Below are 27,946 nucleotides of genomic sequence, written 5' to 3'. Positions count from 1 at the left end.
TAGTGCAGACTGCTCTCCTTGGCTTAACTCTTCCAGAAATGATTACTCTAGGACCCATAAAACCCTGCAGAGCTAGAAAAGAAGCCGCCACTGCGGCCCAGATTATTACATACGAGCAGCTTAGGAATCCCTCATATGACAGATGAATTGTAACTGCAGAACGCCATCACTAGGGCCAGAGTTATTATTATGTTTCATTTCTGTTTGTACTCGAGGGTAGCTTGAGTCTAAAGAGAAAATGGCATGCTGATGGAAACAGGTACGCAGGCTGGGCTGCGCTGCACAGATTTGCTGCCTTTAAGTTTCTGATCTGTAAAATTTATAATAAGCAATAATATACTTGACAAGGAGCAAAGCCAACTGAATTTCCACAGCTTGTTTTGTGGAAGAAGGGCAGGTGGCAGGAAAGGCGTTGTGGGCTGATGAATTCTGGTTTGTTAGAGAAACTACGTGGAATTATTTTGGCATAACTGAGTGTGGACGAATTAAGGAAACAACAGAAGCTGAAGTGAACTGTTGGTTGATGCCATTGTAATGTTAATCATAAAAGAGACCGGAGCTTGTAAAATAAGGACGGATTCAGGTAAGCCAACAGGAACAGAGAACAGGAGTGGGCAGCATGAGAATCGTTAGAGCCGGTTGTTTGCCCTGAGGGCGAATAACTCAACCTCTCTGGGTTTCCATAACAAGTAACTAATAATAAAATCTTTTAGTTCTGTTGTGAAAAGTAAATGACACAATGCACTTAAGTACTCTGCCTGCATAAAGTGGCACATTAGTACTATTATTTTTTTATTAGTAGCAGTAATTTGTTATTGTTATTATTTTATTATTTGAAATGAGATTTGAAAATATTCAAGATGTCCGGAAGAAAGAATTAATTCCTAAGACCGGCTCAAATTTTGTTGGTTTGCTGGTATTCCCAGTTCGAGTTGCTAGAAGTAAGTCTGCCAAGCATCTGAGGCAATTTTTTTTGAATCCAGGGATTTTCACTGTAGGTTTGTGACAGGGTGGTTGACAGGTATAGTGCAAAGCGAAGACCAGATTCTCCTTGTGCCTCTGCCATATACAAGCCTCACCCAGGGTGGCAGGTCATGTATAACCTCTCTGGGCCCCGATTTCCTGAAACACTGGGTTGGCCAAAAAAGCTCATTCGGGTTTTTCCATAACATCTTCCGGAGAACCCGAACGAACTTTTTGGCCAAGCCAATAATAAGGGACTACCCATGGTTCCTATGATCAAAATAAGATAATGAGGTTCAAGTACTCTGAAAGGCAGTCACGTGCTAGAGGGACATAAGTTCGTCATATCAGGTCAAGTCAGCCCCGGGAGAATGAGAACCAGAAGCGTGTGGAAAGAGAAGTGGGTCTGAAGGGGAGAGGCCAGTCGTGTCCTACTTGGTCTGTGCCAATGTGCAATGAGGTGGCTTTGCCTGCTGGGCTGTAGAGGGACAAAAGGGGGACTCGGGGAGGTGGGAAAGTTGGGCGAGCTGACAGACGGAGCTCTCTCCCCGTTACACATGCCAGCGGTGTGTACACATTACAGACTCGTTCACGGCGGAAGAAGGGGGGTGCAGGGGTGCAGAATGACCCCCTGTTCTCCAGACGAGGAAATTGAAAAGCCACACAGCTAGGAAGTGATGGAACGTCAGGACCAACTGGCGGCCAGCTTTTCCCACCCCTGGGCCAGAGCACCTGCCTCTGCAGAGTCCCCTTCAGTGAGGGAGAGATGACGTCGCTCTGGACTCTGCTGAGTTGGAAAAGCACCGAGGGGGTCAGGGAGAGGAGGCGAGAAAGAGGAAAGGTATCTCCCCCCTCCGCCCCCGCGAGAAGGAGGCAGATGGGGAGCAAGGTGACCAACAGACTAACTGTGGGATCGTCCGCAGGGCTCCAAGGCCCTCAGACAAACAGGAACGTGAACGTGCCACAACAAAAACGTCCACCAAGCACTCCGTTGTGCCGTGTAAGAAGTAGTCATAAAATCTGAGGCATAGACTTCAGAAAGCTGATTTTTATTCCAAGCATGGAGATTGAAACATGTCATTCTTAAATAAAGGAAAGCCCACTCATTAAGGGTATTGTCGAGAAAACAAAACAAAACAAAAAGCCCAGAATTCTATACAATGTATAGCCCTTCAAAAGAAAAAAAAAAAAAAAAAGCCCATTCCCCTAGATTCTCTTTCAAGAACAACAGAAAGACTTTTGTTACTTTCTCAAAGGGAGCTACCTTTTATGAGCTTATTAAGGCAACTACTTCTTTTCTTTGCGTGTTTAAGTGACATTCTGTTGTTTCCCTAAGTGGCTTCTCCAGCAGCCTGGAGTCGCCAGCCTCTGCCAGGTGTCCAGCCGGCTCCCCTCGCTGAGTCACTGTGTGGGCCACCTAGGCTCCAGGGCCAGGCTGCTCTGAAGTGGAGAATTCCAACTGTCACAAATGAGGTGGCGATTCTGAAACGGGTCTGGCATTCCTTTGGGGTTCAGAAAAGACCACTGACTTCATTTGGAAAAGCCAGACTACTGTAGGGGCTAGAGGAAGAGGTTTCTTTCAGCATCGCCTTTCTTTAAAAGGCAGGTGGCCAAGACCCTCACAGTATTTGGTGTATTTGGTGCATCTGCACCGTCTCCACCCGATGCGGGATGCAGGGAGCGAGCGGCTGGGTTCCGAGGGTGCATCACGCTGTGGATTTCATGGCGGCGGCCCACACTCCCCCCGCCCGGCCCTTGGATCCCAGGGAGAGATGATGGAGGGGTTCCTGGACTCTTACCAAAGTAGCCAGTACGCCCCTAACTCAGATCGTCTCATCTCTGATCAGAGTGATGGGACTCCTCTCTCTAACAGTCATGTTCTTGGGCTGAAAAAGGTGCACGAATATCCACACTTGGGGAAATCAGGTGCCCGCTCAGCTCGATGGTAAACAGGTTTCTACTCCTTTTTATTCCTTTGGCTGCATTTTCACAGGGTTTGCTTCCAACACTTACCAGGGAGAGTGTCGGGGGAGTTGGGGTGACTTGGGGAGGTGAGGAAAGGGGGTGAAGACCTTCCCCTGGCACAGAGATGGATTTCTTGCCCCAGTGGAAAGCCAGCATGGTTTTCTCCTGGCCACACTGATCATTTCTCATAGTAAAGAGCATTTATATACCGCTCGGCAGCTTATAAGGGAATTAGGACAGGCGTTATTGTCCTCTTTTACAGACAAGGAAGGGAGATTCAGAAAGATGAAGTTATCTGTCCAAATTACAGAAGTGACAAATGGTGGAGAGAGAACTCACTCCCATGACTCCTATTCTTCATATACCGCAACGCCTTAGGATGCCAACAGCCAGAGACGGGAGATACATTTCTCTGCCTTGGCTTTGGTTTCTCCTTTTGGTTTAATCGTGTACTTTGGGAGAGGACATTGCCACCTTTTGCAGCTCTGTGCTGTCTCCGCGCCATTCTCATGCACCAGTTCACTCCCATTAGTACCATCTCCCACAACTTGCCATCCTTCTCAAGACTCTCCTCGTCTCCTCCCCTCCACCCTGCCACTTCTCATCCCCTCGTTGTAGGCCACAATCTCCATGACCACGTCCCATCAGCAACGTAGCAGGAGGCAGCAATGAGGCTGACCTGAGATCCCAGAGAACAGAAAGGCAAAGATTGCGGGTAGGATGCTTGAACAGGAAACGTTTCCTACAGGAGGTGGTGAGTCTCTGTTCAGCCCTGAAAAGAAAGACTCAGAAGGATGCGAGACGGCAACAGAAGCTTGGTGAGATCAGGAGACTAGCTTGATTAGAGAGCAAGAAGACCAGGTAAGAAATGAAACACTCCCGGAAACAGAAGAGGAATGACTTTAAACAGCTTAAGCAGATTGACTGCTTCATTATTAAAAGGCAGAGAGATAAAGGTTTAAACTCACCCGCAAGATTTCTTCAACACAGCTTGGGTCACTGGGAAGGCTCACCTAAAACAAAATAAGCAAAAAAAGAAAAGTAAGCATAATCTAGTTATTCTCAGAAAAGCATGCTGTATAATATTTTACCCTGTAGGAAAAATGGTAAAGGAAGTAAATATAGCTATACATGTGGTTTTTTCCCCTATTAAATACAAAGCAGTAAATATCTGCAAATGGCCAATTTTGTTTTCTTTTACTGAAGCAGTAAGACCACAGTACAAGATGCAGAGAGGGCCTGGCTCTGTCACTGACTTGCTCTGGGACACGGAACCATCCTCCCCTGTCCCCCAAGCTTCACTTTGCTCATCCATCCAAAGAAGGAGCTCGCCTTCCTGATCTTTGAGGCCTCTTCCACCCACTGACATACTTTACCATGTTATTCATAATCACAGATTTGTAAAAGGGGACGCCTATATGAAACACTTCTGTGATTAATTGAAGTCCCCCTTTAACTCAGGAGTCCAATCAGATGCCTACAGAGAGAATCTCACAAATATACAAAGTGAATGCCCTGAGCTTTTTTCCTCAGTGTGACACCTTCCTAATCAATCAAAATTCAAGCAACTAGCGGAACTGTACCGAGTACTGACTCTGCATCTGGCACATGCCCTTTCCTTCAGGAGCTCCACAGTCAGTGAAAGCAAGAAGCCAAATGCCAAAGTGAAACACCAGCTCTAAAGCTGTGCTTGATGAGGGACCTGAGGGTGGGACCACCAGCTGGAGGAAGGTCTACCAGGTGTGATGTCACCTGTGCAGGTACGGGCATCCCCCAAACCTTCCGAACTCTCTCCTTCACACCTTCACCTGCTCCACGATGGCAATTTGATCACCTCCACTTCCCTCCAGTTCCAGTAGGGAGACCATTTGGTCTCTTTCACTCACTGCCTTGGGAGGTAAAAGGCCAGTCCTGTAAAGACAGCACTGCCAGAGAGGCTGTAGGTTCCAGGCCTCTCGCAAGGGCAATTAAGTCCTAATCCCCTAGTTACTCTGATAGATTAAGGTGTAAACACAACTATATTTGAGGAAATGGGGAAGAGAATATGGCGCCAGTTTCCCTCAATCTTAAAAAAAATACATGTTACAATCATCAGTAAATCTTAAATGAGCGTAACAGTCACTACTGTACATACATTAATTTCAACCAATATTTATTGACTACCTTGACTACCTACTCCATGTAAAAGTCCCTGCTCCAAGCAGCATAAACTCCCTAGTGGGGATTAGAGAGTCAACAATAATGAGGGGGCCATCCAGCCTGGGTTATCCAGTGTGGTTCCAGTGTACACATGTTATTCTGCTGTCATTACTGACAGTGTCCCTTTTGACCCTCAAAAATGTCCTGATTCGGACGACAAATTATACAGTCACCCTTCCAAGAACATGAATACTCTAATACAGAGTGGAAAGAACAGTAGAAGGAAAGGCTGACAAATTGCCTGGGCAGACATGGTAAAGAACCTTAAATACAGGCTCCTGATAGGGAACCACACGTGGTTTGGTCTAGCAGAGATCATTCATTCATTCATTCAACAAATATTCTTTGAGGGCCAGGGACTGTGCCACCAGGCTTGTGATCGGCAAAGACACAATGGAAAGAAGCAAAAGGAGACACAGTTTCCTCCCTCATGGAGTTTGTAGACTCAGGAAGAAGGCGGGTGTGAAGAATCACATAGGTAATGGACGATTGTTACCATGGTAAGTACTATAAAGCAGAACATCCCATGGACACCAGTCCTGCAAAATGAAAGGTTCCGTGTCCAAAAAAGTATGGGAAATGCTGCCATCCATCCCCCTCTTGGCAACCCATGATGCAACTTAAAGGCTCTGAGACACCTATGTCATTGGTTTAAAGCAGCATGTTCCCAACTTTTTTGACTATTGATTGTTGGGTTTTTAGTTTTCATGTGTTTTTTTTTTTTCCCAATTAACAATGATTGCCATTCCATAGAATGGGTGTTTGCAGAATATACACTAGGAGAGGCTGGTCTAACATATTACAGGATTACAGAACTCAACTGATTATTCTTAACATCAAATAAAATCTCATTCCAAGGACTTCCCTGGTGGCGCAGTGGTTAAGAATCTGCCTGCCAATGCAGGGGACACGGGTTCGAGCCCTGGTCCAGAAAGATCCCACATGCCACGGAGCAACTAACCCCGCGAGCCACAACTACTGAGCCCCTGTGCCACAACTACTGAAGCCCGCGTGCCTAGATCCCGTGCTCCGCAACAAGAGAAGCCACCGCAATGAAGAGCAGCCCCCGCTCGCCGCAACTAGAGAAAGCCCACACGCGGCAACGAAGACCCAACGCAGCCAAAACTAACTAAATAAATAAATTTTTAAAAAAATCTCATTCCATTGCTCAAGGCTCTAGCAACCGTATTTTCCAAGACAGTTGTTGAACTTCTAACATATACCTTCCCCAAACACAAAGGTCAAAATGATTACAGCCAAGACTTAAATCTTCAGTGTGGTTGTCACATTGTATCTGTTGGGCTGCCCAACTCTCAGGAAAAGGTCTTTGTTTTCCCTTTGCCACACAAACACACAAATGTTAATTCTGAAATAAAAGTGGGAAAAAAGTATCAGCCACATGCAGACACAGCGAGAGCATTTGCCTATGAGTCTCAAGAGTTGGGGGGAGGATGGTCCTTCCCCTTGGGAACAGGACTTCACAACCTTACCCCTCTGAGTTCCAGTTCGCCCAACTATAAAATAAAATCGAGTAAAATAAAAGGACGATAATAGTAATACCTGCTCCTTTCAAATCTCACAAGGGTTTCTGCGAGCAGCAAATGAAATAAGGTATGTGAACGCGCTTTGTAACCTGCAAAGTCCCTCATGGTGCGTTGGGTCATTAGCCCCTGCCCTGCTGGTCTCCTCACTGCTTTATTACGAAGCCCAGTCTTCTCGTCTGCACAAGGTAAGATCTGACTCACTCTTGCCAACCACAAATATCATCTCTACACCTGGTATTATAAATATCCATTTCCTTATGGGGAAATGCTGTCAAAATAGAAAGAGTTGTGGACTCTGGGGAAGAACTCTGCCGACACGGACAGTCAAATAAATATGCATCCATACCGAGCGTGCAGATTTTTTTTTCTTTTTTAGAAAATACTGGAATCCAGCATTGACATGGAGTCACCAGTCCCGCAAAGTCATCTAGCCCTGCCCCGCTGCTCTTTTCACCGCAAGACAACTCATTTGAGCCGCAAGTGGTTTTTCCCCCCCTGCACGTGCTTTTGAATTAACCAGCGAGCATCTCCTCTGTGCCTAGAACAGTGCTGGGCGAGGGGGGCCGGTGACACAAAGAACCATCAGACTTGGCCTCTTTCTCTCGGAGTTAAATGTCTAGATGGGACGGGAAAACAAACAATTGAGACCCACTGGGACATACATTGTAAGGTGGTGACAAGGGTAATAGGATCGCATTCATTCGCCCGTCCGCCTATTCATCAGTTCTCCCATTTACTTCTTTAGACAACAAATCCTGATTGAGCTCACACTGGGCTCAGGATGGTGCCAAGGGGAGGATTTAAAGACACCGAAGACAACATAATTTCTGCCTTCGAGACTCCACGCACATTGGGGGAGACAAACATTTACAGGGGAAACAGACAATACGGAACAGGAGGTCTGACTTGGGTGTCAGGGGTACCTACCGGGTTCACGGACAGAGCCATGTCCGACAGGAGGTCCCAGCCGCCGAGGTCCCCCTCGCAGTCCTCGGCCCACAAGGGGGTGAGAGGCCAAGGATCGGACATGGCCGAGCAGTGCCGGGGCCACCTGAGGCCGCTGCAGGCTCGGAGCCCCCTGCGGGATGGCACCCAGGTCACTCACGCTGCGCTCTGGACAGAAGCCGGGCTCAGGCTGGGGCTCAGCCCCGGCTGCCTAGTTGCTCTGTCTGTCTGTCTGTCAGTCTGTCTCTCACAGCCCCGTCCTCTCGCAGGAACTGTGGAGGAGTCACTCAGACAGGTGTGACAGGAGACAGGAGGAGAAGTAGTGGTGACACTGGGATTAGAACTGCCGCCTGACGAGTTGCCAAGCTGCCGCTTAATTCCGGAGCCACCTTCGCCTCCCTTTCAATGCACTCTTGAGTATTCAGAGTCCACAAAGCGCAAGTTAGCCACTCAGAGCCGGCGATCTCGTGCATCCCCCCTCTCCGCCCCCTCCTCTGGGAGCAGAAAGCGAGCTGCACGCCGCCCGGGGAGGCTGTGCTCTCACTGCTGGCCCCAGACGACCCTCTCGGGCTGGGCACGGATGGGGTCCTCTAAGGGCCAGGGGAGGCAGGCGCCCATCGGGCAGGTGCTGAGTTGACTGAGAGCCCTCCGGAGTGCCTACCCTCTCGGCGTGTGACAGTGCGGGCTGCCACCCCATGTAGCCACACGGGGACCACGCGCAGATCATCTGCCTGGTGATAAAGACATATCTTAGGAAATAATCAGGGTACCTTTAAATCATCAAATATTCAATTAACTGCAGCAACAATAAATGAATTGCATAGGATGTTTTAATCATTCTGGAATTAATCAGTTTGGAGCATACTTCTTGGCGATTAGGGTAATACAAGATATCAAAAATACCCTGATTGTGGCATTGAGAGACACTGATAGAAAACACGAAGATTCATGTAAAACATTAAAAGAATCATGATCATCGCATGGTTAACCCAGTAGAGCGAGATGCGTGTCTCTGAGTACATTTTTATTAAGTGATTGCGAGGGAAAAGAGGTCATTTTTTTTTTTCTAAAATCACCCTGAAGTTTTCCCACAAAACCTGGCCATCTAAGTCCACTATTCTAGGCATGTTTCACCTTGACAAAGACTTCGCCCAGTAAAACTCACAAATTGCAAGTTTAATTGCCAGTGAACGCTTGGATTCGCCTAACAAGTGCAAGTGACACTGAGTGACACATCACTAACACCAAAATCCATGCTACCGGCCCAGTTAAACAATATCCACGACTGACACCGCTGGCAGCTTCCAAACTAATTCCATTTGTATTTTCATTAACAAATTGCCCCATTCATCCCCACGACTGACTGACGAGACAGAGATCCCCTGACACGGCATTACTAACAAAATGCAAACTCAGGTTATGATATTCTAATAGCAAATGAGTTTTCCGGCTTTTTAAAATGTTTAATCCCCATCATCGGTCATTTGTCCAAACAAGTAGCAGCAGCCTCTGAAGTTCCTATTTGCACTCGCTTTGAGACCCCTTTATTTCCCCTCCCCATCCAGGGAGTCCCCGTTTTCCAATTTGGAAAAGGATGAACCCAGTTCAGGTTAAGATCTTTCTGTCCCTTGCTTCCTGCCTCACCCTAACCCGTCCCTATTCTAGTTTGTATTCATGAGTCTACGGTTAAACGGGAACAGTTAACATAACATAAACTGCAGACAGAAATCCTCAGGTGACATAACTTTAATCAAAACAAAGAAGATTTCACAACAGTTACATGGTACAGCCAACCAGCTCATATTCCCATTTCATTTCAATACAGCAAAAGTCCTGGGTGTCCAAGGAGTTGGTATTTAAAATACTGCTTCCGGCTAATTTTTAAGGGTGTCACATGGTCAAAATACCCCATGTAAAACAAGCTAATATTCACCATTCACTCTAAGAAAAGAAGCAATAAAAAGTAGAGCATGATAGCCCCCGCTCGCCACAACTAGAGAAAGCCTGTGCGCAGCAACGGAGACCCAACACAGCCAAAAATAAATAAATAAAATAAATAAATTTTTAAAAAGTAGAGCATGAAGATCAAAGGAATATACCACTTGCCATTTTAAGCCAAGTACAGAAAGCGACCCTGTGTCTAGAACCTTACATGGAACTAAAACTAAAAAGGAGGACTCAGCGATCACATTTTATTTATTTGAGCAAATCAGTGAGATAATTTACTGTGTTTTCTGAGGGCATAAAGGGGTAGGGGAAAGAGCATGGGCTTTGAAGCTGGAGAGACTTGGATTTTAATCCCAGCTCTGATACTTAACTTGCTTTGTGAACTTGGGCAGGACACTTGAACTTCTCTGAGCCTCTGTTTCTCTATCTATATAAGGGGAATAAAATTCCACTTCGAGGACTGTCGTGAGGTTGAGATGAAGTGAGTCATATAAAAGTACCTTAGCCTGGCAGTGGGTGCATCTGAAGTCTCCATCAACACCTTTTATTCTAAGTTCCCTCTAAGGCTCTTGGAAAGTTGTCAGCACCCTGAACCTTGGAACCACTGAGTACATAGTTCAGTCGCCTTGGAAATTGGCCCCCATGACATCTTGTGAATGTCGCTAATTATGAAATCCTATTCAGGGGCCCAGTCTCAGGCTGCTCCATCTGGCGGCTCTCGCTGAAGGTGACAAAGGAGGCTGGAGATGGGACTTGAGGGGGCAAGACAACAGAGAGCGAAGGGGGGCTGAAGGGGAAGGGTGGGCGATGCGCTTCATTATGGGGACAGCTCTCTGCTGATTACATTAGGTATGGGCAACGGCGGAATGCATATGCAGAACGGCCCATCATCAGCGGAGAGGACCTAATGGCAGATGGAATTTGAAGTGAAGAGTACTTAATTCAGTGGGCTCTGAATAGCCATTAGCTCACTGTTCATTTATTTGGTCTAATAACTAGTTTCTATAGAAGAGTGAGCTATAAACGGGGAGGGAGGGGGGGGTGAAAGTCTTAAAGAAAAGTAAGGTACACATATAGAAAGATTACCCTAAGAAACCAAGAGCCCTTCTGGAAGAGGCTGGCTGCCTGACCCACATTCCCCCAGGACGCCCTGCCTCCGGTCACCGGAGCTGCCAGTACACACATGCCCGAGCTGTGCCTTCTCTGCCGGCGAGGCTCCCCAGGGACGGAGCCCCTCCTCCCACATTCTCCAGGCTTCTCGCCCAGATGCCTTAATCCCGCTGCTTTCACTCAAGCTGCATTCTCCTCCTTCTCTTTGCCGGCCTCCCAGACTCCGACCCAACCTGCTTGCCCCTTCCTGCCTGTGCTCTTCTCAGCCTTCTGTCTGCTCTCCGTGTCTGCCCTACAACCCAGAGACCTTCCAGCCATGGTCCCTGCCTTTTGAAATTCCTAGGCATGCTTACGACTCCTCAGGGCCCGCGGGATACCCACTTCTGTCCCATCCAAGTCCTAGCACCGAAACCAAGGACCATTTAAGATTAAAGTCTTCATTCCACGAAATCCCTACTTACTGCACTCCCATTAACATTAATGGCTATCTTGTGTGCAGGTCCATATGTAGTATCCACATCTGAACTTCAATTCTCTACCTCCTCCTACACATGGACCATTTTCTCACTGATGCTAATTGTCAAATCCCGGGTACATTTCCTCTTCTTCTGCTGACGGCTTTTAAATGCATGGGAAACACAAACTGATTTTTGTACTAACTAATACAAACATGAGGAAAAGAGTTATTTCATGGAGAACTATATTCAATATCCTATGATAAACCATAACGGAAAAGAATATATATTAAGAAAGAATGTATTGATATGTATGACCGAATCACTTTGCTGTACAGCAGAAATTAACACAACACTGTAAATCAACTAGACTTCAATAGAAAAAAAACATGAGGAAGCAGGCAACTCATATACAACATGTAGCAGACATGTACTATAGGCCTCAGCTATAAAACTAATTTCACACCTTAGTCCTCCTAAGATGAAACTGAACCAAAAGACCATTTACAGTTTCTTTTGTGAGGAGTCCACATTCCAGATAGCATGGCATATGATGTATCACACATCATGTATTGCAAAGCCACCCCTGAATCCTTAGGAGTGGCTAGGGGGACAAGAGGAAAATCAGGCAAGCATGGTGTCCCAGAAACCCAGAGAAGAAAGTGTTTCAAAGGAGAAAGCAGCCATTCAGTAAGATAAGGATGCAGAATCGGTTGGGTTCGGCCGATCCTAGGCCATCTGGGCCATCGGCCGCCTTGGACAGAGCTGTCTCAGTGGCATGCTGTGGATGTGAACCTCACCTCACCGAGTGTGCTGAGGAGAGAGTGGGAGGGGCGGATGCAGGAGGGAATAAACAATTCCCGCTGTGACAGGGAGCAGAGAGATGGGGTGATAGGATGTGGGGACGTGGTGTCGAGGTTTTCCTTTGTATTTTAAGAGGGATGGTACTAAGGCATATTTATATACCAATGGGTATAACTCAGTGGAGAGGGGAAAAAAACGTATCGCAAAAGAAAAAAATGGATGATTGTAAAAGCAAAGTCCTTGAGAAGGAGCGAACAGATTAGGACACAATTGGAGAGACTAGCCTGAAAGAGGAGCGTGGACCCTTCTGGACACTTCTTCCATTGTAACGGGAGGGAAGGCAGAGTGCCTTAGGTACATAAGCAGTTGGGTTGGAGAAATTAAAGACGAGAAGATGAGGGGGTACTTGTCTGATTGTATCTATTCTTCTCTATGAAGTATGTGGCAAGGTCATCAGTGGAGAACGGGGCTGGTTATTGGAAACGTGCGGAGAAAGGAAAGGTGGAAAATGGTTCTGTTGGAGAACAGGAACAGGGGTAGGCTAGGAAAGTATAATAGAACTCTCTGGCAATATTTAAGGGCGAGAAAGAGCGAGCTACCGTGTGAAACACTGACGGAGATGCTGTCTATGCCCGCAGTATGGAGATAAAGGAAGGAGGAGGTAGGGGAAGGGAGACAACTGGAGGCCAAGTAGCCTCTGGCGATTTAGAAGGAGGTGGTACTCTGCTCCCCACTATGGGCTACTGCACTTTCCAACACTGATTAGCTAATTAACCACAGTTCACAGTTCTCCAACTGCTCTAATCTATAAGGGGCTTCATTCTGAATGGAACAAGCAGCGCGCCCAGGAGCAGGAGTAATGATTTTCTGGGATCCCACAGTGGTGACTCTCCCCACGTGACCCACAAGCCCGGATGAAGTGAAGCGCGGGGCCTGAGGAACGCCTCTCTGGGGGCTAAATGAATTCCACTTTGTCCCTCGGGAAGTAGAGAACTCCATTAACCCGTATCCTCCTGAGAGAGATCATCCCTACGTAGCATTGGAAGGAGTTTCCAAATTGTTTAAAGAAGCGCTGTTTTTAATCACTTAAATATTTTGTCCTTAAGAAAACTTTTACACATTTACTATGTTAGCAGGAGACATTTTAAAATACGATTATCTTTTGTAATACATCTTGGATTGACAACTTCTTCTAAGCATTTATGGTTTCTAAAAGATACAAGACTTCCTCACCAGGGGGAAAAAAAATGAAGTGGGAGTTCAGATTTTTCTGGTAGCTTCTGAAGACATTGCCGCAGGCATATTATGGGGTCTTAAATTACGTGCTGTAACCCCATTTAGAAAAGAACCTTTTAAATATGTATCTTTGGCTCCCATTTTCTGAAAATCTTTCAGAAAGGAAAGGTCTTCCCTTGACATTCACAATCCCTCACCCTAAAGAAACTCCTCCCGTCTTCTTCTAAATACATAGCTAATGACTTAAATGTCTGCTTTAAAACAAGAAACCCAGATTTCAGTTTGATTTTGCTCTATAGCTACATGTTCCTTAAAGCAACGTCAGTGGAATAGAGTTTACAAATTGTACCCATACATGTCCTCAATAAAAAGGTGACAACAGAATACACTTGATAGACAGTGTCTCCTCTTTCAGACTAACCTCTAACGAACTTGGCGCCTTCTTGACTCTCTAAATCCTGCACTTAGGATTGTCTTAATTGCCAGTGGTTGACACCTCGATGCCACGGAAAGAGACCTACAATTGCTCTTCTCTGACAGTGATGATCTGAGAGAACAAGCCCTGTGCACGGGAAGTGAATCCTCGCCAGCTCCCCTATTATTTATAACTCTAATTAAAACACTTTTATCTATTAATGCCAAGTGACACTACTAAATATATTCACGGAAGTTCACATTTCTTCTAGACTTCTGAAATCTCTCAGATCTGCACCCACTTACATGTGGTTTAACTGCTCACTAAAATGAAACGATAGCTAAGAATAACTCCCTTCCATTAGATTTATAAATCTCATTAATTAATTCTACATCTCCAATGGTGTAGAGACCAAACTCAACTGCAAGATCTAATTAAAGAGAAGTAAAAAAAAAAATGTTAAGAAACAACACTGAGATTGAAACACAGAAGTAACTGTTTAGCCTCAAATTAATGAGGCGCTATGGTAAGCAAGCATGTCCATTAATCCCTAATGAGGACTTTAAACACATTAAAACTTCCTAATACAAAATGTTTGCCTTCCTTTTATCCCATAACAAATAAGCCAATAATTTTCTGGCTCTAAATGACACTGTTAACTGTCAAGGCATGTTTTATTTGACAAACCCTCCATTCAAATACTGTAAAACCAATTAATTTGCCTGCTGTGAAATGTGTTTCTTGGTAGCTTTTATGTGATTTTTTTTTCTTCTCAAAGGAATGTAAATAGGAGGTCAATGTAGGTGCCTGGTTTTGCTTAAAAAATATGCCACAGTAGCTATAGGTTGTCTCTCCTGTTTGCAATTCAAATGAGTTGAAAGACAACCTTCATTTTCAGGTCACAATCACAGACTGGTTTCCTGATGAGGAAACCGTGTCAGAGTAGTAGTTTGATTACCGTGAAGAGGATGTCATATTTGAGAATGGAGAGTTGGCAAAATTACCACTTTGTTCGATGATAAATAATGCTTCACGACCCTGGCCCTTACCGACCTGGCATGGTTACCTATCTCCTGCTTCATCCAGCCCTCCCCCAAATGCACCTGCGTGTGTGCCCAGGAAATCGCTCTCTAAAATTGGAGTTTATTCCTGATGCTTTTATTTGAAAACACCACAATTTGTTACACTTTTTTGTTGGCAGAAAAATCAATAGAACAAACACAAGAAGTTCCTGTTTCTTAAACTTCCCCTGGGCCTTACTTAGTATCTCCAGTTAGCTTGAGAGATGGCCCTAAGACCCCTTCTGCCCAGCATTTATGGGACACTCTGAAACACCTGGCTCATAGAAGGGCATGGCACTTTTCCAGAAAATCACTCTGCAAAAACAGACCCTTGACACCGTGTCATAAAGAAAGGGTCTGTGACATTACATGTGGGCCCGCTCTGTGGAGCGTCTCGAGCCCACTGCCTCATACATTGAAGACCAGAGAGGGAATGATACATAGCGTCCCATGGTTTATGGAGCCAAACAGTTTACGCCAATTAACAGGAAGAGCATATGCAGGACACCAACGATCCTAGCTTGTCTCACATCCACATGAAAACCAGGGACTGATTATTTCTTAGCTGTGAAAGTAAGCAAGATAAACAGACACCTGGCAGGTGCTTATAATTCCAGGTACAATGACAACACCTTACTGATACAAATAAAATACATCCAGTGAAATAACCACACTTACTCCTGACCGGGATCAATGTGTTAGGGTATTTCCAAACTTGGTGCTTGGAAAATCTGTTCACGTTAAGAAACTTGTCCCAAATGGAAAATATACATTGCATCCCCACTACGCACAGTACAGTACACTAGGCATTATGGGAAATTCAGTAGATGATAAAGAATTAAATGTCCACAAGGAACATCTACTTAAGAGTAGACAGGACCTATACACCAAAAATGAGTAATGACAGTACAAGTTAGCACATATTTTCTGATCCCTGAATCAGGCACATGGGCAGAAGGGGGATTTTAGTTTGGGGATGACATGACTTAGACGGCCAAATATGGGAATGTCCAGACTATCTAATAGGGGGAGAATGAAAGTGATTATTTCAAATCAGGACTCTCCTAGAAATCCCAGACTGTGTAGTGACACTACTTTTAAGAGACAGATGAATGGCTTTCACAATAACTGTAATAGGAAGTCACAGACGAAAAAACTGTCCATGGCTCTGGGGTGATCATGCAAGGAGGTGGGACTTGACCTTAATTTTGAATAAGAGAAAAGATTCATATAGGTAGTGACTATGGCACTGCTTGACTTTGGGCAAGTCACAGTTTCTCTAGCTATAAAACCAACGGGTTGGCCTAGGATCTAGTCTCTAAAGCAACTCCAATCTGTTAAAATGAGTCTATCAATCTGTGGTCCAAAGCAAATTAATTTCAAAACTTGAACTTGTGTTCACCAGCTGATCTCTAATTAAAAGAAGTCTCCAATCGAAAATGAAAAGCTATAAATTTCACAGGTACAGAGCCTGCATGATCTACAGAAGTAAAAATGTCAAGCCATCCTGGCAAATAATTTCAAAATGGCAGCAGATAACATGCTTTAGGACTTCAGTGGAAACATTAAAATGTGGACAGTTCCATTTTTCACATTAGGGAGACCACTATGACAATTAGATGTCATTCTCAAAAATAACACGTTGGCCACAAAGACAGAGTGCCTCAATCATGTGAGGGCTTCTCGTTAAGTTAGAAGTTCTCGCTAAATGGTAGTGAAAATATAATCGGTACTTGGCTGAAAGTCCATACACTTGAAGCCAAAGCATGTAGAAATGGCTCTGTTTGAAAAGATTTTGAAAAATCCCATAATAGCTCCTACATCTTCCGTTTTTAATCAAGATTTGGGAATGTACTGAGACCACCAGACATCAAGTGTGCTTGCGACCTTTTCAACTGTCAGACCAGATAGATTTTTATCTTATGTGAATCAACCCAAAGCCTCAAAGGTGCAGTGCCAGAGCGTGAATCCATTTCACTAGACAGTCATTGAAATTATAATTCAAAGTTCAACTTATTTTCGCATTTTCTACCACAATACTTTTGGCAGCCCAGGGCAGAAAGTCAAAACCTGGTTTCCAATGGAGACCACTTCCAGTGGTTTCTAAATGTTGGCAGCAAGAATTCCTTCTTGTCAAAGAGGTCGGCAGTCACTGGCTTTCATTAATTTATTTTCAATGACTGCTGCTCGCTCTCAGGAAGCCTTTCTTTACCTAAGGATGTTGACCTGCTGTTGGACCCCATCAGAAACAGACACGAAGAGACACTGATATATTAGGAGATCGGGAGATTCCCTCCAGTGGCCTTCATAGACTCCACAACTTCCATTTATTCTCACGGAGGCCATGAGCACAAAAAACAAGATTTGTGGCGAAGACATATAGCTGGAATCCATAAAAGCTCCCAACACAAGATGAATAAACCCAGCGATATATATTACACTATAAAGTGTTATCTGAAGATCTTTACAATCAGTTTGAAGGTCTTTCTTCATTCAAATGAATTATCATAAAGAAGAGGGACTTTTAAAATCTAAAATGATATACCAATTTAGATGATGGGATTACAAATACTTACTGTGCATTTACTTGGGTACCCAAAAGGCTCTGGGCTGAGGGCTGGCTGTAAATAAACATTTATTATGATCACACTGATCTTGAAATTATCTAGCTGAGCACTTAGGTATACTTATAAAATGCATTTCATTAATTTCTAAATGTTTTGTCTTTGTTTTACAATATGTGCTCAAAAGGAAAGCACGACACCTTATCAGGGTGCTACAAGGCTTTTAGGCAGCATCTAACATCTATTTTGTCAAGATAAGCTTTGCAATTAGCATTTTCAAGATTCTCAGTTTCTCATCTCTATAAATGATAATCTAACCCCCAGTGAGATCTCCTTAATCCTTAATGTGAAGATATTAACCCCTTAATTCAAAACTCTAAGAACAGCACCCTGGTAGCATATGAAAACAAAAGGGAATGAGGCCATTTATATGAGGGCAATATTAAGAATATGGTCTACTGTTATTGCTACTAAGACCAAGGCTCAGATACATAATTCCTCGGAAGTTTCATCCTTGCTGGGCTACAAAGTCCTTTCACATCCTCTCTGCTCCCCACCTGCCACCCTGTATCATTTGTTCCTCATGACAGCCCTGTAAAGTAGGCAAAGAAGATACAATAAGCTTCATTATAAAGATGAAAAAAATCTGGGCCCTCAAAAGGTTACATGACTTGTCTGAGGTTTTATGGCCACTTAGCAGTGAAGACTAGCCCCTAGGTTTTCAGCTACCCGATCCAGTGTGTCTTTTGCTATTTCATGCTCCTGGTCTATAAACATGGACTTACTCAGAATGCCCACTAAAGCCTGAAGAATTCAGAAGCCAAGTTCATGAACTGCAATGAAGGTTCCCCCCTAAGATGAGAGGATACTTATCTCTGTTATAGGGCAAACAATGTTATCCCCAATTCCAAACTGACTACCAACCGACAAGGCCAAAAAACCCTGATGGCCTACAATGAGACCTACAAAACCGCACATTGAAAAGTTAAGGGAGGAGGAAGAGCATCTTGAAGGAACGTCACCTGTAGCATCATGACTCAGAGTCTGGGCGTTGAAGAGCACCTGCTATGTCACTGGTAGACCAGCTCCTTCCTCCGGCCAGGCCTCCACGGATGCTAAGCACTGAGAACTCAGGTTCAACACCGAGGTCAGCACCTTGCTACTCCGATACTTGACTGTCCTTTAGCTTTAGCTCTCGGCCATTTTACAGCCAACTGAAGGAAGTTCCTACAGGTTCGTTGGCTGTCCAAATATGCCGTGAAAACTGGCCTCCCACGAACACCTGAACTCAGTGTTGATTTGAGGAGTCACGAATCGGTGGGGAAACGAGCTTACCAGCGCCAGCCTCTCCAGTTGTGTCCTAATCTGTTCGCTCCTTCTCAAGGACTTTGCTTTTACAATCATCCATTTTTTTTCTTTTGCGATACGTTTTTTTCCCCTCTCCACTGAGTTATACCCATTGGTATATAAATATGCCTTAGTACCATCCCTCTTAAAATACAAAGGAAAACCTCGACACCACGTCCCCACATCCTATCACCCCATCTCTCTGCTCCCTGTCACAGCGGGAATTGTTTATTCCCTCCTGCATCCGCCCCTCCCACTCTCTCCTCAGCACACTCGGTGAGGTGAGGTTCACATCCACAGCATGCCACTGAGACAGCTCTGTCCAAGGCGGCCGATGGCCCAGATGGCCTAGGATCGGCCGAACCCAACCGATTCTGCATCCTTATCTTACTGAATGGCTGCTTTCTCCTTGAAGCCCAACATCCTCTTCCTCTTTTATTGTTCCATTCAAGGAACGGGGAAACAGCCAAATCGAGCCAGCAAGGGCAACCCTTCCATCCTGAGAAATCTGGATACTGAGAGTAAGATGGGCACTCCGAAAAAGGACTGCCCCTGACAGCCATTACAGGTAGATAGAGGCCTTTGGTCCAGAGCATTAAAGCTCTGACCGTGATCTATTAAAACTGCTGAAGGGCAGAGAGGAGAGGGACCAGGTAAGAAATGAAATAACTCTATGATAAATGTGTCATCTGTCCCATGCAAAGCTAATGCTACTGGTTCCTTCTCAATGGAACACTTTTCAGTTGCTTGTCCAGTAATGGATACATTCATCTCCTGATAGACTCTTGACAGAGAAAGGGCCCTAGAGGCTATATACTCCAACCTCCAACGTGCAGCCCATTTTAAAGGATGAGGACAAAAGAAGTGCAGAGAGGTGAAATGATTTGCCCAAGGTCACACAGCCATGTGAATGGAGGGCCTGGGACGAAACTCTGGTCCATCGGGCTGAAAAAGCCAAGTTTTTATAGTCTTGGCTTTACCACTGCTTACATAGCTCCTATGACAGGGGACTCATTATTTCCTGATTCCGTTTCATTTAAATCAATTTATTTCAATTTAATGAAGCAACTCAAGAAACTCTGAGTTCCTTCTACTGGAAGATCAAATAGATCTATCCACACGGTACCCTCTATATTCTGTTGGGCAGTGAGGACAGGGGAATTGTGCCTTACCTTACCTCTGAAAACGGTATCTAAGAGCAGCAGCTCTTCAAAAAAGTTTAAATAGTGTGAACACATGGTGATTATTAAGACTGTGATGAAAATATTATATGTCCAAGAAAGCAGTGGGCAAGCAAGAAGAGAAGACACAGAAAAGGGAAGTGAAGTCTGGCACTTTTTGATATGCTTGCTCTGCAGGCATCCAGCAGTGCAGACCCCACCCTCCCCTACCATCACCACCAAAGGCTGGACCATCAGAAAGTCAGAATCCAGCTTTGCCTTGAGCCAGTTATGGTAGGCAATAGACTGGATGGAGCTCCTACTTAGATTCTTTGGCTGTAGAGCACGGTGAGGTTCACTGGGATTATGGGTCGTGGTCATTGCCTTGGCTTCCATAGGAGCATGTTCAGTCTAAACAACTGAGCCAATCAAAGCAAGGAGACAAGGAGATACAAAGCCAGCAAATTGGAAGCATTGAGAAGACAAGGTTGGATGAATAAACCCGTTTTGTAAATTATGATTTAAGTGCAGAAAATAACAGTAATTGTTAATTTCTCGAGAGACATGCATTGGAGCAGCTGCAAGTGCCCCCACTACCGTAAATGATCCATCCCTGACTCCTCTCTAAGGATGTTTATTTCAAAAGTGAAATTTGGCACATTGAGTGGTATTTCTGGAAGGTTAGTCAGTCTCTTGTCTCCTTCCTTCCTTTTCCTTGTCTACCCAATTTCACTAATGCAGTCCTGACACCCAGCCCTTAAATGGAAGAGCCACCCCAAAGGGGAAATGATCGGTTTTAATGGGGCTCCCTAATTATGCATTGCGGTATATGCCATCATCCAAACCCTGACCTAATAGCAACCTCCAGGCCTAGTCCATCTAGACTCTAGAATGAACACTTGGTGGCAGCTGCCCCCAAGGCACACTGACTACCACCTGCAGACCACTGGCGTTTTACATAATTATTTTCACAATGCTTACTATACTAAGTTCAAGATAAGGTGCAAAAATGAAAACTATGTGTCAACAAAGCCTTTTGTTGTTATAGCTTTAGTGTTAAAATGGTCATATAAATGGCTATTGTTCACAGAAATGTTAGTTGAGCACTTAACAATGGGCCACTTAATCGCCATGACAACACTATGATGTAGGAATTATTATCCCCATTTTATAAATGATGAAAGTGAGGTTCAGAGAGGTTAAGCAATTTGCCAAAGGTCACACAGTTCAGATGTGATAAAGCCAACGTAGAAAACCCTGTCTCTCTGACTTCAGACCATTGTATAAGAAGATTGACTCCCAATTGTATTATCAAAAAGTAAGGGATGTAGTACCCCCTATTAAAAATATGTGTTATGCTATATTATTTTCACTTTGCAAAAGTCTTTTGTTGTGCCAGTGTAACATAATGTAGTGAACATGAAAATACAAGTTGGAATTCAGTGAGCCTAACTTTCCCATTGTTCTGATGAGCATAAGGTTATACATACCAGACTCTGTAGGATAAACAAGCTATCGTGATTATTTCTTTACACTCACAACTACTATGGCCAATACAATCACTTCAAATTAATCTATACAAAGTACAGTGTGTACCTCAATGAGCTATTTCATACGCTCTCAAAGAGAAACTGATTAAAATGGCCATGAGAGAATTTGGTGCCATTTTTCTTTCTATATAACAAATTAAATCAAACCAGAAGGTAAGATTCTGTTGAGACTGTTGAATAAAGACAAGTAATTCAGGAGGGAAAGTTTAAAAAAAGATTTAATTGACTTGCTGTGGGTTTCTGTATTTGAAACGTTGGTGTTTGCAAATGTGAAATATGTATGTAACAGTGTATCTAGAATAAATATACATCAGCCCACAAATGATATCTAATTTTTCAAAGCCTGCCTTTCTCACACGTTCCCTCTAATGGGTTCACTACTAGTTTGTTTAATCTATTGGGCTCTAATCAGAGAAAACCTACTCTTTTCAGTATTATCATCACTCACAGCTTTCAAAGTGAAGAGATCTTGTAGTCCAATCATGTTTGAAATGCTTCTTTGACCTTGATCGTGGCCAAGCTGACCCTCTGACAACCAGTTCCACTCTTTGGTCAATTCAAAATACCAATAGACTTGTATTTCCATCTCTGTTTCCGGAGCTCTAGGTTGGACAATAAATATGTCTCATAATGGTCCTGCCTAATTCTATCCATAAGACGGGATTTTTTTTTAATGTATGGTTTACCGTGGGAAGAGAGGGGTGGCCAATGGGAAAGAACCCTGCAGCTGAGGTCAGAGGGCCCTGGTCCTATTTTTCTCTCTAGATCTCTCTCAAGTTCTCCACCTATGAAATGAACAGACAGGAAGAGCAGGTATCTCCAATTTTGCAGAGCTTCCCAAAGTAAGATTGCTGATCAAATAGATTGATGATACTGATAATCAGTAAGACTGCAAGTCATTTCATAATAATCTACAAGTAATGATTCCTTTTAGGAGGGTATGTTATGTTTTCATCCAGAACAGTCCATAAAGGCTAGACTATTAGGCCTTCATTTTGTCAAGGCAACTTTCGAGAGCCTCAAGATACATCATTTGAACCATCCCTATTTTTATTCTGGTAGTTGGGGGCCACTTTTCACACATCTGGCTGTGTGTCTTGGGTGAATCACCTCTGTTCTCTGAGCCAAAGTCTCCTCACTATGAAATAAAGGGGTCTGATTCTCTCTGTGGTCTCTTCTGGCTCCTATATTATATAGGAGCCTATATAACTATGATTCTTAAGGACTCATGAAGTTTTATGGTGAAATCATCACCTTTGGCAATAACCAGTATTTCTGTCCTAGTTCAGGGGACACAGATCCTGTTAGAATGGCAGTATGATCAGCCACTGGGAAAACAAATGGGGCCATAGAAAACTTAAACCCACCATCCTTTTACTGCATCGAGTTCCTACTCCTTTTCTGGGGTCTAGATAAGGACTGCAGGAGTAGATTCGTAATTGTCTGAGATAAGGCACGTGTACATATTTTTATGAAATTGACAGACCTCATCTCTGTAGAGGCAACATGTTCTTAGGATACACTTCAAAGCAATTTAAAAGCAAATAACAATCATTTCAAGAGAAGACAGAAAATCATATTCTTCAGTAGTTCTGGTGGGAAATATACCATCACAGCTCCTAAATTCATCAAGAAATTAATGCCTTCCAGGAGTGTCATTTCCCTCTCTAGAACATATTCAAGTGGGTGTCACTGAGTTCAGCCTCTTTTGTAAATATGCAGGAAGTTGTATACATGGGCACAATAACCTGGGCAAACACACACATGCCACACAGGCAAGGCCCGCAGTGCTCATAAATTGTTTTAATACGTTGAAAAAAAAAAACCAGAATAAACACTGCAGCTTAAAACCTGAAATAGACGTAAATCAGTTTTTAAAAACCAACTGAGTAATAGGTGAGTTGTTTACTCTGAGAGGCCCTCCAGGGCTGTGCCGTCACATCCCCAGCCCCCAGACTGCAGGAGCTGATGGGGGACACAGAGCAGAGCAGCCGCTGAAACAAAGAGGGCCTCATTACCATGCCAAGCACAACATCCTTCAGATGTGATGAGAAACGTGACTGAATGACAAACTGGGCCTGGGGAAATTTCAAAATATGACCACCCAAGCATACAGAAGAGGGGGGTGAGGACAGGGGCAGGACAGCGGGAAGGTGAGCCGCCTCTGTACAAAGAATGACGGTTTAGGCCCCAAATAGAAATAGCGATGGCCCCTGGGACCTGCAATCACACAGATTTTATATGAATAGGGATCCACACAGACACAGTTCTTGAGACGTGGCTTTGTGGAATTACTGAAAACAGAAAACCTAATGGGAGAACGGTGTTCGTGCTTCATTTTTATTGCATTGGGCCGTTTAAGTATGCATTTTTACACACCATTCAATACTGCTTTCGAGTGAGAATAAAAGCAATTGCCACCTGTGGATAATTCCGACAAAAGAGAAACAATCGCTGAAGTCTCCCTCCCACCCCGCCCCTCCCAAAATGATTTTTCTGTTATGTCTAAGCCAGTTAGAACGTGCTGCCAGAGGTACCGGAGCTGTGCTTAGTAGGGAGAGATAGATCCACTTTTAGATAACACAGATGATGATTTAGCCATCCACTAAGAAGGCTCACATTAGGACCGGGAAGCTGAAAATGAACAAAGTCCCCTTAACTGAAATGTGGACTTTCTTCTTCCACCAAATGTGCTACTATACCTTTAAAGGTGTCTGCTCCAGTTGCAGAAGGACAAGATAACTGAGAAAGAGAGTTTGCAAATTCCTCTGCTCAGATCAATAAGACTCCCCAGCTCTGGAGTCTCTTTATTGATGACAACCTTTTTCATCGTAGTGATTAGAGACTCAGCAGCTTTTAATCACCTTCAAATGACAACTGCACGTAGCTATATCTCTGTGATTTACAGCAATTGACAAAGTGTTAAAATCAGTGATTATGAGGTTGGCTTTTTGGTGTTAGTGATTTTCTGATCTATTTCAACCAAACAGCAAATAATACATATTAAGCCACTGTTGCAATGTTGAGACAACGCTAATGAATTGAGACTATCAATGAAGAACAATGTCAAGTGTGAACTTTCAATTTTCCTAGTCTCAAAACAAGTGTCTATTTTCTGCTTCATAACTACTGGACGTTGTGGCCAATCTATGCTACATTACTGTTATTGGAAGTTTTTTTGTTACAAAATGACACAGATTTACGAAATTTAGTAGACATATTTCAGTTTGCAGTGATAATGAAACTGGCTTTGCCTGTCTATAAATTAAATATCACATCTCAAGGAGGCCACAGTGTTGACTGTTGTTCAAAAAATCAGTTCAGAAAGCTGACCAACTTTTCACACCATTCTAAACCACTGCCCAAATTCCTTGCTGTTACACAAGTACTGGGCACAAAACCAAGAAATGTGATGAAAAAGAGACCACCTTAACAAAGAAGTTAAAAACCTAATTCTGGCCCACCGTTGTGACTAGACACCTAGGGTTTAGTCATCCATACATTTTTTCCATTCATTTATTCAGTAAACTTTTGTGAGTAATAACTACCCTTTACTGAGTATCTATTATTGAGCATCTATTATGTGGAGGTACTTGGTATATATGTGTGCGTGTGTGTGTGCGTGTGTGTGTGTGCTATGACGCTCATAATGCCCGTGATACAGGAATTTAGAGAGAGAATTAGACTCGGACTGGCTAACTGGCCCATGAATAGAAAGACATGAGATTAGAACCCAGGCTTGTTGGTCTCCACTACATCAGGCCCACTGCTTCTCCTACTGTGGTCCAAGCGTGGCACTAGACAATGCTGTAGGACCTTCAAAGACATGTAAAACACAGGCCATATCATTAATGGTCATTGTTGTGGGTTGAATTGACCACCCCCAAATTCATGTTGGAGTTTTAACCCCCAGGACCTCAGAATGTGACCTTATTTGGTGATGGGGCCTTTTCAGATATAATCAAGTTACAACTGGGTCAATTACAGTGGGCTCTGATCCAATATGACTGGCATCCTTATAAAAGGAAAATTTGGACAAAGACACCCACAGAGGGAAGACCATGTAAGACGCAGGGAGAAGACAGCCATCCACATGCCAAGGGGAGAGGCAAAGAACAGATCCCGCCCTCATGGCCCCCAGAAAGAACCAACCCTGCCCACACCTTGATCTCGGACTTCCAGCCTCCAGAATTGGGAGACGAACATTTCTGTTGTTTAAGCCACCCAGTCTGTGGGACTGTTACAGCAGCCTGAGCAAATTAATTCAGTCATATAGCCTAGTTGGTGGGATGAGACCAAGTATGTGAATGCCTGAGCTACAAGGCAGTCCATAGAAAATGACAAAAGGAAGGTATGAACAGTATTTAATGGCGGGGGGGGGGGCAGGGGGGCGGGGGTGATGGAGTTAATGGATGGGGGAGGCGGGAGGGAGTAACAGCACTGCCGGGTTAATTTCCCATATTTACAGATTAAAACAACAATAGAAATAATAACAGCAATAACAATAATGATACAAATTGTAGCCACATTTACTAAGTCCTTAATATGTGCTAGACACTGTGCTAAATGCCTCACAAGGATTATCTCATTTAATCCTCACAGCAACCTGTGACGTGAGTTCTAGCATTATCCCTACGTGCCACTGGGCGCCTGTGGAGCCAGAAACCTGGGTACGAGGGGGGCCGATCCTGTTCCCCACACAGCAGTGATGCACAGAGCATCTCTTCTTCCAGATCAAGCCCACACTCAGGGGATTCCCTTGCGCCTAATCTCTATGTCCCCTAAAAAGTTTCTGCTGTACTGCTCACAGACTGATTTGTCCTGTGTGGTCCATGTTCCCTTTGGCATTGGGCTCACAAGGCAATGTTAATCAATTTTTTACAGCTGACTTGCCTTCGTTATAGCAGGGAGGGTATGTAAAGATTCTCCTAAGAGAGCCAGTTCCTTAGAGCTAGGCTTACAGACCACAAAGTCCAAACAACAAATAGATGTTGATCGCTAGACGGGCCTGAGGTACAGCAGGCACGTGGCACGTGCAGCCTGGGAGTCCACGTTCTGTGTACAAGTGGGGCTCTGGTTACACGAGTCCATGAACATCTCCCCTGCAACACCTCCCCACACAACTCATCCTCTCCCCACCCCCCTTCCAAGCACACAAACTACAGATCATCAAATGCGTACTTGGCTGTGAATACTCGTTTTTAAATTTACCAACTGTGTTATGAAACTAACAGATGGTCGCGACAATAACAGAAACCTATAGCTATGCTGACCATATCTTTCCAAACAAAAAAGTAGAAATTATCACCTCCAAGTTCTTTGTTGTGTGTCTGTGTGTATGTGTGTCTGTGAGAGAGTGGGGGGCGGGAAGAGAGAGGGAGAGAGAGAGAGGTGGGGTTGGAGGGAGGGAGTTGAGTATATTTGCCTTGTAATTCTTACCCACTTCATTCACTTTTCATATACCTAAAATCGGAGTTCCTTCATATATTTCATTCAATGAAAGCTCTGCTATAAACTGGGCACTTTGCTAGGTGCTAAAACTTGGAGTGTTTGTGGAATGGGTTTGTAACCTGGGATCCATGAATGGGCTTAAGGGGGTCTGAAATCGTATGCAAAATTATATATGTGCGTGTGTGTGTGCATTTTCCAGCAAGAGGCTCTGTCTGTTCACTTTCAACATATACTGTAATTCATCAAAAGTTAAAAACTTCTGGTTTATGGGGACTACTGGGCAGAATATCTGAAATTAGGTCAGTTTTGAAAAATCGAGGGCATATCTATTGTATAACTTCCACAGCGTGAGACATGCGCTTGGCTCCTGACCACAGACACAGACGACTTCAGCATTTATCAGTCCTGTCTTGTGGCCAGGGAGGCTCTTACCAGTGCCTTGCGCCCAGGACACAAGTGAAATGAGGCTGAACCAGGTGAAGACAGGAGCGAAAAGGTGGAGCGCGGATGTGACAGGAGTCCCTATTTTAGTCCTATTGACATAAACCATCAGAATGTCCCAGAAATCACCTACATTTCACCTCCCAGGCCGCATCTTACCCTAGAAGTGGCATAAATATTCGGGTATTGGCTTCAGATAAATAAGATTCCTGAAACCATATGGGTGACTATGAACCCCTGACTAAAAGCTAATCTCACCAGGCAGGGGAACCATCAGCGAAAAGATGAGTAGGGCCAGCGCCGCAAACTAGTTTGTGTGTGCCTGTGTGTGTGTGCTTCTGTCTGCTGCAGCGCCAGGCCCCAGAGAAGCCAGAGCTTAAACAGCTGAATTCAGTCAAAGACCTGATTGTTTCTCAAATGTATATGTTGCGGCTCCCCAGCGAAAGCCGCGCCAGATCGACCTCCGCTGATGGCCTGTGGCTTTGTGTGTGTCACCCACTTCTGTCTGTCTCGGAGCAGGGCAGCCCAGGCCTGGAGACAGTGGGCTGCTCGGAGCGCTTCTGTATGTGTAATTAGTCACGGTGCACCTGTACCTAACTGCATTAACAATTAACACAATTACACACACAATTGTGGAATTGCCCCCACTATTTGAATAATTAGTGAGCTAACAACATGATTTGCAGGTGCAATTGAGCAATTATGTGCGGTTCCAAAGTGGAATATGCATATTTAGAGGCTTGGATGAGGCCCATTACTAAATCTTCTTCCAAATGGTCAGATTAATTT

The 27,946-nt window shown here is 44.2% G+C and overlaps 1 protein-coding gene across 1 annotated transcript in view; it reads right to left on the bottom strand.

Annotated features, from left to right (window-relative positions):
* The window catches only part of AFF2 (ALF transcription elongation factor 2), a 335,919-nt gene that overhangs the window by 186,018 nt on the left and 121,955 nt on the right, over positions 1 to 27,946 (bottom strand). The window contains exon 4 of the mRNA XM_061178238.1: positions 3,897 to 3,941. Coding sequence (XP_061034221.1) covers positions 3,897 to 3,941 — 45 coding nt within the window. The remainder of the gene's footprint in view (positions 1 to 3,896; positions 3,942 to 27,946) is intronic.

The sequence above is a fragment of the Eubalaena glacialis genome, chromosome X, assembly GCF_028564815.1.
Source record: "Eubalaena glacialis isolate mEubGla1 chromosome X, mEubGla1.1.hap2.+ XY, whole genome shotgun sequence".
In the NCBI taxonomy this organism is placed as follows: domain Eukaryota; kingdom Metazoa; phylum Chordata; class Mammalia; order Artiodactyla; family Balaenidae; genus Eubalaena; species Eubalaena glacialis.
Note: the sequence above shows the minus strand (reverse complement) of the source record. Positions and strands in the feature narration are given on the sequence as shown.